Source organism: Portunus trituberculatus, chromosome 1 (assembly GCF_017591435.1).
Source record: "Portunus trituberculatus isolate SZX2019 chromosome 1, ASM1759143v1, whole genome shotgun sequence".
Taxonomy (NCBI): Eukaryota; Metazoa; Arthropoda; class Malacostraca; order Decapoda; family Portunidae; genus Portunus; species Portunus trituberculatus.
In genome coordinates, this window is record NC_059255.1 from 4,725,248 (window position 1) to 4,737,747 (window position 12,500).

Genomic DNA, 12,500 nt, shown 5'->3' on the forward strand with positions numbered 1-12,500 from the left:
TTTTCTTTTCTAAATCCGTTTATTATTATTTTTTGGTTATTTTCTTCTTATTATGTCTTTCTTCTTTCTTTTCTCTTTTGTTGTGGTTCTGCAATCTTCTTCCTTTTCTTCTTCTTCTTCTTTTCTTGACATTTTCGTCCTTTCTTCTCTTTTTTCTTCTTTCAATCGGTTCTAATTATTTTTGTGGTTGTTTTTTTATTATTATTTATTTCTTATTCCTTTTCCTTCTTTTATTTAAGTTTCTTTCGTCCGCTGATAACTAAAGTCTTTTATATTATCTCTCTTCTATCCTTTATCTCCCTTCTCTCTCCTTCTCCCTTCACTAAAACATCTCTATTTATCCTTATTACTCCTTCTACCATCATTATCTCTCCCTATCTCCCTATCTCCCTCTTTATCTACTTTGTTTTGGTTCCCAGCTGATCTGAAGCCAAGATCAGGATTAAGACAGCAATGGTTAACTGCTGACTTACCCAACCGAGGCTGACCTTAGTGCTGACCTTATTTGTGACCCTACCATGCTGACCAGGCTGACCCGCGCCCTGACCTCCCCCTCTGTGAGTACCGGGGGGGTCTGGGGGCTGGAGGGTGGAGGGAGGGGAGGGAGAAATGAGGGGAAGGGGAGAGGAGTGAGAGGTGAGTGTGACGGTGAAAGAGAGAGAGAGAGAGAGAGAGAGGGGAGGAGGAACAAGAGAGAGAAAAGAGAGGAGGGGAATAAAAGAGAGAGAGAGAGAGAGAGAGAGAGAGAGAGAGAGAGAGAAGGAAAAATGAGAGAAAAAAAAGAGGAACAAGAGAGAGAGAGAGAGAGAGAGAGACCTAACCTAAGGGGGGGGGGTTAATTAACTGCATTACCTATTGTTAGTGTATTAATAGTGTCGTAATTCAATTTCCAGGTGAGGGAAGGGGTGAGGGGCCTACACAGAACAGCCCCCACTGCCAGCGACTCACTCTTTGTGGTAAGACTACTGCTACTACTACTACTACTACTACTACTACTACTACTGTTGTTGTTGTTGTTGTTATTTTAATTTGGTGTGTGTTTCTTCTTCTTTTTCTTCTTCTTTGCTTTCTCCTCCTCCTCCTCCTCCTCCTCCTCCTCCTCCTCCTTCTTCTTCTTCTTCTTCTTCTCCTTCTTCTCCTTCTTTTCCTCCTCGTACTTTTTCTTCTTTTTTCTTCTGCTACCTCTCCTACTACTACTACTACTACTATTATTTGTATTGAAATTGGTCTGTCTGTCTGTCTGTCTGTCTTTGAATGAACTAAAATATTTGTCATCTTTTCATTAATTTCATAATATATAGTGTATTTATATATTTGTCTGTTACATAATGTGTCTCTCTCTCTCTCTCTCTCTCTCTCTCTCTCTCTCTCTCTCATGATAATAATAATAATAATAAGCAAAATTTTTACATATATTGACTGTATATATCTCTCCTCCTCCTCCTCCTCCTCCTCCTCCTCCCCCCCCCCACAGCACCGGGACACAGTACAGAACAATCCGGACACAGCGTTTGAGTTTACACCAGAGAACAAGAAGGTAAATAAATAAATAAATAAATAAATGAGTAATGTTATGGTGTGTGTGTGTGTGTGTGTGTGTGTTTCTTCTTTTTCCTTGCTTTCTTCTACTTTTTCTCCTCCTCCTCCTCCTCCTCCTCCTTCTCCTCCTTTCTTCCTCCCCCTCCCCATACACCGCAACCCAAAATACACCAAAACACACCAAAAACATCCCAAAACACCCCAAAACACCCAAAACACACCAAAAACACCCCAAAATACACCAAAACACACTAAAAACACCCCAAAATACACCAAAACACACCAAAAACACCCCAAAAACCCCACTAACCACCCCACACGTCCTGTACCCCCCCCAGCGTGCAGAGGCCATCATCTCAATCTACCCTGATGGCCACAAGAAGGCTGCGGTCATCCCATTACTTGACCTGGCCCAGCGGCAGGTCGGAAACTGGCTCCCCATCACGGCCATGCACGCTGTGGCCAAGATGCTCGACATGCCCAGAATGAGAGTGTATGAGGTGGCCACATTCTACACCATGTATATGAGGTAAGGGGGAGGGTGGAGAGAGAGAGAGAGAGTATAGATTTAAATATTTAGATAGAGAGAATGTTGGTTTGTGAGAGAGAGAGAGAGAGTATAGATTTAAATATTTAGATAGAGAGAATGCTGGTTTGAGAGAGAGAGAGAGAGAGAGAGAGAGAGAGAGAGAGAGAGAGAGAGAGAGTATAGATTTAAATATTTAGATAGAGAGAATGTTGGTTTGTGAGAGAGAGAGAGAGAGAGAGAGAGAGAGTATAGATTTAAATATTTAGATAGAGAGAATGCTGATTTGTAAGAGAGAGAGAGAGAGAGAGAGTGTATAGATTTAAATATTTAGATAGAGAGAATGCTGATTTGTAAGAGAGAGAGAGAGAGAGAGAGAGAGAGAGAGAGAGAGAGAGAGAGAGAATGATTTTATTTCTCTTCATCTCTTTCCCTCAATAATTTCTCCTCCTCCTCCTCCTCCTTTCCTCTTTCTTCTCTCCTTCTCACCTCCTCACCTGCTATCTCTTTCTCTCCTCCTCCTCCTCCTCTCTTCCTTCTCTCTTTTCTCTCCCCCCTCCTCATCTCCTTTCTCTCCTCCTCCTCCCGCATAGGAATCCAGTTGGCAAGTACCACATCCAGGTGTGCACCACGACCCCCTGCTGGCTGCGGGGGTCGGACCAGGTCATGGCGGTGATCAAGGACAAACTGGGCCTTACTCCCGGCCACTCCACCAAGGACGGACTCTTCACTCTCTCGGAAGTAGAGTGTCTTGGTGCCTGTGTCAACGCGCCCATGATGCAGATTAATGATGATTATTATGTACGTTTGGGGGTGTTTTTGGGTGTTTTGGGGTGTTTTGGGGGTGTTTTGGTGTGTTTGGGGGTGTTTTGGGGTGTGACTGGGGTGTTTTGGTGTGTTTGGGTGTGCTTTGGTGTGTTTGGGTGTTTTTGGGTGTATTTTGAGTGTTTTAGGGGGTGTGAGTGTGTTTTGGGTGTTTTAGGGTGTTTAGGGTGTGTTTGAGTATGTTTTGGGTGTGTTGGGGGATATTTGGGGTGTTTTAGAGGTGTTTTAAGGTTTTTGGGTGTGTTTTGGTGTTTGGAGTGTTTTGGGGTGTTTGAGTGTGTTAGGGGTGTTTGGGGTGTTTGGGTGTGTTTTGGGGTATTTTGATGTGTTTTGAGTGTGTTTTGGGTGTTTTGGGGTGTATTTTGGGTGTTTAGGGTGTGTTTGAGTGTGTTTGGGTGTTTTTGGGGGTATTTGGATGTTTTAGGGGTGTTTTGAGGTTTTTGGGTGTGTTTTGGTGGTTTGGGGTTGTTTTGAGTGTGTTTTAGTGTTTTGAGTGATTTGGGGTGTTTTGAGTGTTTGTGTGTTTTGGGGTGTTTTGAGTGCATTTTGGGGTTTTCAGTGTGTGTGAGGAGTGTTTGGTGTGTTTAAGAGATATTTAGGGTGTGTTTAAGGTGTGTTCTTCTCTTCCACCTAACAATAATTTTCTTCTTTCCTCTTCCTCCTCCTCCTCCCTGACAAAACTCTTCCTTCTTCTTCTTCTTCTTCCTCAACAAAACTCCTCCTCCTCCTTCTTCTTCTTCTTATCACCCTCTCTTTCACTCATTTTCCCTTCCCTCTCCTCTTCCTAACCTCCTATCTCCTCCTCCTCCTCTCCCCCCAACAGGAAGACCTCGCTGAGTCTGACGTAGTGGAGATCCTGGACACCCTGACGGCCGGCAAGAAACCCAAGGCCGGCCCTCGCAATGGCCGGTTCGCTGCTGAGCCGGCAGGGGGACTCACCAGCCTCACCACCCCACCCCCCGGCCCAGGCTTCAGGGTGAGAGAGAGAGAGAGAGAGAGAGAGAGAGAGAGAGAGAGAGAGAATGACAGGAAAAGGAAGGAAGAGAGAGAGAGAGAGAAAGATAGAAAAGTAAGAGTGAGAGAGAGAAAGAATGACAGGAAAAGGAAGAGAGAGAGAGAGAGAGAGAGAGAGAAAACCCACACAAACAAAACAGTACCACAATTTTCTGTTTCTTTCTCTCTACAGGTACGCGACGACCTTTAATGACCCAGCTTGACCCGTCCGGAGGTGAGGTGAGGGCGGCAGTGACCCGGGATGGCACCAGTGTACATACAACAGAAAACGGTGACCTGACCTCCCCTGCGTCCCGTTTTCTATGCGTTTGGTGGATTATTGGGGGAAAAAATGTAATAATGTAATTTTGTGTAATAAATGGAGTTGTAATTCAGTTTTTGGTTTGTTAATTATTATTTATTTATTTGATTTTTTTTTTCCCCTTTATAGTAAGAGTAATAATAAACACAATAAAAACAATAACAATTTTATTTTTTTTTTTATATAATACATGAACACACACACACACACACACACACACACACACACACACACACACACACACACACAGTCAGCCTATACACCTTTACAATCTTGCCTGGTAATCTTAACATTCTCCTTAATAAAGTATACATCTTTGCAAATATTGATAAATAATGATAGTAATTAATAATGATGCTAATAATGATTCAACCAGTACACCTTTGTAATTATTATTAAGATGAATTAATAGTGATATTAAGTACACCTTCACAATCTTGGCTCGTAATTGTAATATTCTCCATTAACAAACAGTACATCTTTGCAATTATCAACAGGAAAATTAATAATCATGAAAATTACTAATGATGATGATTCAAACAGTGTATCTTTGCAAATATTAATAAGATGAAAAATTATTAATGATTCAAACAGTACATCTTTGCAATTACCAACATGAAAAATAAGTGATGAAAATTAATAATGATAAAAATAATGATTGAAACAGTACATCTTTGCAAATATTAAGATGAAAAGTTATTAATGATATAAATATTGATTCAAACATTACACATTTGCAACTATCAATGAGATGAAAAATTAATGATACATAATAATAATAATAATAATAATTTAGTTTATACATCTTTGCAATTATTAAGATGAAGAATTAAGAAAGGATATGAAAAAATTAATAATGATAAAAATAATATCCATCATTCTAATTATTAATACTACTTACTAGGAATAAATAATAATAATAATAACAACAGCATTTAATTTTCCAGCTTGTTTCTCTATATAATGGTCCGTTTGTAATACTTGAGTCAATATACTGCTAAGGTAATAGTAATACATTGCCTCCATCACACACACACACACACACACACACACACACACACACTCATCTATCTGTAAAATTGAAAAATAAATAAAATGAACAATGTTGACAGATTAAAAGAATGAAATAAAGGAAAACTGAATGAAAGAAAATGAGAAATGAAAACAAAACTCAATAAAGTGAAGCAAAATATAAATAAATAAATAAATGCTAATATTACTTACAAAAATAGAATAAAATAAATAAATAGAGAAATAAGAATAAATAGTTACCTTAATATTTTGTAATTCGGAAGATGTTAATATTTCGTTTGTCAATCTAAAACAAAAATAAGAGAGAATAAAATAAATAAATGAAAAAAAAAATCTTAATAAAAAGTTAGCTTAATATTTCGTTTGTCAATTTAAAAACAAACAAACAAACATTATTCTTCTCTCGTAATAAACAAACATTTTTTTTATGGAAAGTTAAAAGCTAAATTCAAACCAAAATATAAATAAACAAATAAATAAAAGTACAGAAAAAAAATATATATTGTTGGTTTTCAAGACTAACACAAATTTGGAGGTGCAAGATTGCCCTCAATAAAAAATAAATAAAGATTAATTAGGAAATCAATAATTAAATGTCCCAAAATGCTTGCAAACACTAAATCAAAGCCATTTCTACAGTGATGCCCCAAAAATATGGCTGTTTGTGTCCCTGCAAAGCAATAAATGAGCGTTTTTGTAAAGAATTATTAGGGAAATTAATAAATGTCCCAAAATGCTTCTAAACACTAAATCAAAGCAATTTCTACAGTGGTGCCCCAAAAATCTAGCTGTTTGTGTCCGTGCAGAGTAAGAAATGAGCGTTTTCTTGAATTACTTGCAAAATCAATAAATAAATGACACCAAATGCTTCAAAATGTCCCAAAATGCTTGTAAACACTAAATCAAAGCCATTTCTACAGTGGTGCCCTAAAAATATGGCTGTTTGAGTCCCTGCAGAGTAAAATATGAGTGTTTTGTTAAGAATTATTAGGTATATTAGGAGAAAAATTACCCCAAATGCTTCTAAAAACTAAAATAAATGAGTGTTTTTGTTAATTATTAGGGAAATCAATAACTAAATGTCCCAAAATGCTTGTAAACACTAAATCAAAGCCATTTCTACAGTGATGCCCCAAAAATATGGCTGTTTGTGTCCCTGCAGTGTAAGAAATGAGCATTTTGTAAAGAATTATTAGGGAAATCAATCAATATATGTCCCAAAATGCTTCTAAACACTAAATCAAAGCCATTTCTACAGTGATGCCCCAAAAATCTGGCTGTTTGTGTCCCTGCAGAGTAAAATATAAGTGTTTTGTTAAGAATTATTAGAGAAATCAATCAATATATGTCCCAAAATGCTTGCAAACACTAAATCAAAGCAATTTCTACAGTGATGCCCCAAAAATCTGGCTGTTTGTGTCCCTGCAGAGTAAAATATGAGTGTTTTGTTAAGAATGATTAGGGAAATCAATCAATATATGTCCCAAAATGCTTGCAAACACTAAATCAAAGCCATTTCTACAGTGGTGCCCCAAAAATCTGGCTGTTTGTGTCCCTGTGGTGTATAAAATGAGTGTTTTGTGGAGTTATCAACCAAATCAACAGTTTTAATGCCTAACTTACAAGAATGAAGAGGAAATATTTTGAAACCTTCTTAAAATTAATCTAGACGGAATTTACTGCTTGTCTACGTAACTAAAGGATTCAAGTAGACAATGGTGAAGGTTTGGGAATGTCTATGTAAATAATGGATTAAATTAGATGATATATTGAAGATTTTTGGAATGCCTACGTAAAATAAATGAATAAATAAGACGTAAGATTGAAAGTTTTGGAATGTCTGTGTAAAAATAATGAACAATATTGATAGTTATGAAAATAAATGAATAAATAAGACGTAAGATTGATAGTTTTGGAGTGTCTATGTAAAAATAATGAAAATAAATTAATAAATAAGACGTAAGATTGATAGTTTTGAATGTCTACGTAAAAATAATGAAAATAAATTAATAAATAAGACAATATTGATAGTTTTTAATGTCTACGTAAAAATAATGAAAATAAATGAATGAATAAGACGTAAGATTGAGAGTATAGAAATATGGACGTGAAAATTGATTAGACAAGACTTGATATTGAAACTTTACGAATGTTTACGTAAAAACAAAACAAAATTTTAGGAAAGTCTACGTAACGATGAAAATAAATGACTAAACAAGCGATATTGCAAGTTTATGAATGTGTACGTAAAAATAATTGAATAAAAGACAATATTTAGAAGAGGAAAAGAAAGAAAGTAAGCAACAAACAAGAAAAAGAAGAAAATCAGGAGAAAAATAAAGGAAAATGAAAGAAAAAAGGAAAAAGAAAATAAATAAATAAAAAAGTAAAGAAATTTAGACACAAAATGAAAATAAAACAAGAAAAAAAAAAAAAGAAAAGAAAAAAAAGAATTAAGAAAACGAGGAGAGAAAGAAAAAACAAACAAATATATTAAAGAAAAACACCAAAATACAAAAAAGGAAAACACAACACCGGGAAACAAACAAACAAACAGACAGACAAACAAACACACAAAGAAAATTACGCATAAATTATGTTTTTTTATCTGGCAATATTTTTTTTTTCATTTTTTTGTGGAAAGAAAAGAAAAAAAATAGAAAAAATAAGATAAATTGAAATAGTTAGCAGAAAAGTGATGAAAGTTAGCGAAAAAGTGATAAAGTTAGCACAAGAGGTCACATAAGGCAAATTTGTAGTAGAAAACACCTCAAAATCAGCACTAAATAACATGAAACAAAAAAAATATATATAAATAAACAAAAAAGTAGCAGAAAAGTGATGCGTATTAGCGGAAAAGTGATAAAGTTAGCGCAAAAGGTCACATAAGGCAAATTTGTAGTAAAACACACCTGAATAACAGCACTAAACAACATGAAACAAACAAAAATGAAAGAAAAAAATAAAACAAAGAAAAAAGTAGCAGAAAAATTATGCATATTAGCAGAAAAGTGATAAAGTTAGCACAAAAGGTGACATAAGGGAAAAATATAATAGAATACACACACAAATTATCGCTAAACAACATCAAACACAAACAAAAAGAAGAAAAATAATAAAAAGTTATTAATAATTAGATGAATAAAAATGACCCAAGTTAGCGGAAAAGTGATAAAGATAGCGCAAGAGATCACATAAGGCAAATATGTAATGGAAAATACCCCAAAAATAGCACTAAATATCCTGAAACAGTAAAACAAACAAACAAACAAACAAACTGAATAATTAGATGAAGAAAACATATCAGAAAGTTAGCAGTGAAGTTAGCACAAAAATAGCACATAATTAGCACAAAAAAAATGTTCTGAAAAAAATAAAGAAAATAAAAGAAAAAGAATAATAATAAAATGAAGAAACACATCAGAAAGTTAGCACAAAGTTAGCGGTGAAGTTAGCACAAAGTTAGCACAAAAATAGCACATGACTAGCACAAAATATTCTGAAAAAAAGACGAAAGACAAAAAAAGTAAAAAAAAAAACAAAAGGATAATAATGGAAGATGAAGAAAAATAGTTAGCAGGAAGTTAGCAGAAAGTTAGCACAAAAATAGCACATAATTGGCACAAAATATTGCAGAAACAGACAAAAAGTAAAAAATAAACCAGAAATATAATAATTCCAATAATAAAAGATGAAGGAAGGAAAAACAAATAGCAAAAAGTTAGCACAAAGTTAGCACAAAAACAGTATAAAGTTAGCACAAAACTAGCACATATTTAGCACAAAATTTTCTGAAACTAAAAATAAAAAATTAAAAAAAAATAAGAAAAGGAAAAAAAATAGCATAAAGTTAGCATAAAGTTAGCACAAACATAGAAGAGCAGAATTGATGGACAGAATTAAAATAACCTTAAAAAATCCCTACTTGGCACCATAAAATGAGATAGGTGGTGTATATAAATAGATAGGATAACAATAATAGTAATAGTAATAATAATAACAATAATTTGACAACATTTTAGAGAGAGAGAGAGAATTAACTGCTCTCTCTCTCTCTCTCTCTCTCAACTAATACCATCATTACTACAACTATTAATACCATCACTTTAAAACAGACAGACAGACAGACAGACAAACACACAGACAGACACACTAGACCTGCAGGATAAGGCCAGCAGCAGATATGTTGTCCCCACCACCGGCTGTGTGTCTGACGGACGTACACACTAACACAGGGGCAATGCACACCTGGGGAGAGAGAGAGAGAGAGAGAGAGAGAGAGAGAGAGAGAGAGAGAGAGAGAGAGAGAGAGAGAGAGAGAGAGAGAGATTATTTTATTTCATTATCTTTTTATCATTTCTCCTCCTCCTCCTCTTCTTCTTCCTCCTCCTCTCTCAAGCATATCTCCCACCCCACCACCACCACCACCACCACCAGCTCTTCTTCTTCATCTTCTTCTTCTATTACTCCTCCTCCTCCTCCTCATCATCATCATTAAAAAGAAATGCTCCAGAAATTCTCCTCCACCTCCTTTTCCTCCTCCACCTCCACCTCCTCCTCCACCTCCTCCTCCTCCTCCTCCTCCTTACCTCCAGTGTGTCCCCCTCCTCCGTCCAGCAAGCCACAGGTCTCTTATTGTCAAACATGACTCTTCCAGCCCGGCTTCCTCAGATAGAGTGAAGCCATCGTCCATCAACATCTTGGCTTTTTCCAGGCTTATCTGTGGGAAGAGGGTGTGTGTGAGGGTGCATGGGGTGTGTGTGTGTGTGTGTGGGGAGAAATGGGTTTTTAAGGGTGTTTTTGTGGTTCTAGTGGCAGATTAACAACATTTCTGCATTATTAATAAGTGACGTGGGTTTTTAAGGGTGTTTTTGTGGTTCTAATGACAGATTAACAACATTTCTGCATTATTAGCAGGAGAAACAATAAGTGACGTGGGTTTTTAAGGGTGTTTTTGTGGTTCTAGTGACAGATTAACAACATTTCTGCATTATTAACAGGAGAAACAATAAGTGACGTGGGTTTTTAAGGGTGTTTTGTGGTTCTAGTGACAGATTAACAACATTTCTGCATTATTAACAGGAGAAACAATAAGTGACGTGGGTTTTTAAGGGTGTTTTTGTGGTTCTAGTGACAGATTAACAACATTTCTGCATTATTAACTAGAGAAACAATAAGTGACGTGGGTTTTTAAGGGTGTTTTTGTGGTTCTAGTGACAGATTAACAACATTTCTGCATTATTAACAGGAGAAACAATAAGTGACGTGGGTTTTTAAGGGTGTTTTTGTGGTTCTAGTGGCAGATTAACAACATTTCTGCATTATTAACAGGAGAAACAATCAGTGACGTGGGTTTTTAAGGGTGTTTTTGTGGTTATAGTGGCAAATCAACATTTCTACATTACTAACACACACACACACACACACACACCTTAGCATCGCCGCAAACGTGTCTATTGGCGGTGAGAGCGGCCTTAGTAGCAGCAGCGAGAGTGTTGGTCCACCTGGCACCCCTGCGCACCATGATGGCCTGGAACGCGAGGGTGCAGGTGCAGGCGGGTCAGTTGCCGGCGACCCGTGCTGTTGTCGCTGGACCCCGTACCGCTCAGGTGTCTGGGGGGGAGGGGGAGGGGGGCCAGTCAGTTAGATTAGATTAGGTTAGGTTAGATTTCCCTCTCTCTCTCTCTTCTTAGGTTAGGTTAGGTTAGGCAAGGCAAGGAAAAGACCACACACACACACACACACACACACACCTGAAGACGTAGCGCATCTGGTCGAGCACAACAGCGACACGCGGGTTGTAGTCGGACACCAGCGTGATGTTACCGTACCTCAGCATGTTGTACAGATTGGGCAGCTCCTGGGGGAGAGAGGGAGAGGGAAAGAGAGAGAGAATAAATTTGTCTGACTTATATCTATAATTTATTTATTTATTTATTTATTCATTTCAAAAGTTTCTCCAATATTAGAATTTTCATGTGTGTGTGTGTGTGTGTGTGTGTGTGTGTGTGTGTGTGTGTGTGTGTGTGTGTATTTACCTATTTGTATTTACCTATTTGTGTATTACAGGGGGCGATCTAAGCTCTCTGTGTCCCGTCTCCTTGTCCATTCCTGTCATATCTCTCTTTCATCTGATTGACACACACCGCGTCAACGACATCACTGCTCAGTTTATTCCACTTATCAATGCTACGATGCGGGAAACTGTATTTTCTCACGTCATTTAGACAGATGTCCTTTATTAGCTTCTTTCCATGTCCTCGGAGATAATTACTTGTGGTCACCTTTATCAACTCTCTGTCCAGTATGTCAATCTTGTTCACCAATTTATACATAGTTATCATGTCTCCTCTTGTTCTTCTCTCTTCTAATGTGGTGAGCCCCAGCTTCCTCAGTCTTTCCCTGAGTCCTGGTACCATCCTTGTTGCCAGCCTCTCTACCCTTTCCACCTTCTTCACATTTTTCTTCATATGCGGTGACCAGACACATGCTGCATATTCTAACTGGGGTCTTATTAAGGTACATAATATCTTCTTCATCATTCCTTCATCTAGGTAGTGGAATGCAAGGCCAATATTTTGAAGCATGTTGTATGTTTTCCAAAAAATCTTGTTAATGTGTTTCTGCGGTGACAAAGTGTTTTGCACGGTTACTCCTAAGTCTTTCTCCTCATTGGTCTCTTTAATTTTCTCATCACCCAGCCTGTAATCCCTGTTTGGTCTGTATCTACTTCTTCCCATTTTCATAACATGGGTCTTGTCTATATTAAATTCCATCTGCCACTCTTACTCCACTCATATATTTTATCAAGATCTTCCTGTAACTTGTTACAATCTTCCACATTCTTTACTCTCCTCATAATTTTAGTATCGTCCGCAAACATGTTCATGTAACTGTCAATTCCTACTGGCATATCATTAACATAAATCAAAAACATGATGGGACCAAGCACTGACCCTTGTGGAACTCCACTGGTTACCTTCTTCCACTCGGACTTCCTTCCTCTCACCACTGTTCTCATTTCTCTTCCCATTAAGTAATTTTCCATCCATTTTGCTAGTTTATCATTTACTCCTCCAATCTTCTTTAGTTTCCACATCAGTCTATTGTGTGGTACTTTATCAAAGGCCTTTCTCAAGTCCAGGTAGATAGCATCCACCCATCCCTCTCTATGTTGTAGTATGTCAGTCACTCTTGAATAAAAACATAATAAATTGGATACACACGATCTTCCTTTTCTGAAACCAAACTGCCTTTCACTCA

The 12,500-nt window shown here is 37.0% G+C and overlaps 2 protein-coding genes across 2 annotated transcripts in view; one reads left to right on the plus strand and one right to left on the minus strand.

Annotated features, from left to right (window-relative positions):
- Window positions 1–403: 403 nt before the first annotated feature.
- Window positions 404–4,278, plus strand: LOC123513670 (NADH dehydrogenase [ubiquinone] flavoprotein 2, mitochondrial-like). The gene is made up of 7 exons (XM_045271032.1): window positions 404–557; window positions 894–956; window positions 1,475–1,537; window positions 1,878–2,068; window positions 2,659–2,866; window positions 3,714–3,866; window positions 4,077–4,278. Exons 1-7 carry the CDS (start codon window positions 519–521, stop codon window positions 4,092–4,094), a joined length of 735 nt encoding a protein of 244 aa, XP_045126967.1. The 5' UTR covers window positions 404–518; the 3' UTR covers window positions 4,095–4,278.
- A 4,987-nt stretch (window positions 4,279–9,265) lies between these two features.
- Window positions 9,266–12,500, minus strand: part of LOC123513528 (ADP-dependent glucokinase-like) — an 11,023-nt gene continuing 7,788 nt past the window's right edge. Inside the window, 6 exon segments of the mRNA XM_045270785.1 lie at window positions 9,266–9,485; window positions 9,827–9,894; window positions 9,897–9,957; window positions 10,669–10,780; window positions 10,782–10,850; window positions 10,991–11,097. Of these exon segments, the coding sequence (XP_045126720.1) occupies window positions 9,390–9,485; window positions 9,827–9,894; window positions 9,897–9,957; window positions 10,669–10,780; window positions 10,782–10,850; window positions 10,991–11,097 (513 nt within the window). The 3' untranslated portion in view covers window positions 9,266–9,389.

Excerpts from the sequence above, each read along its gene's own strand:
- LOC123513670 (XM_045271032.1), top strand. The coding sequence starts at position 519 with ATGCTGACCAGGCTGACCCGCGCCCTGACCTCCCCCTCT. Across the intron at positions 558-893 it reads GCGCCCTGACCTCCCCCTCT|GTGAGGGAAGGGGTGAGGGG; the intron begins GTGAGTACCGGG and ends TTCAATTTCCAG. Across the intron at positions 1,538-1,877 it reads TTACACCAGAGAACAAGAAG|CGTGCAGAGGCCATCATCTC; the intron begins GTAAATAAATAA and ends TACCCCCCCCAG.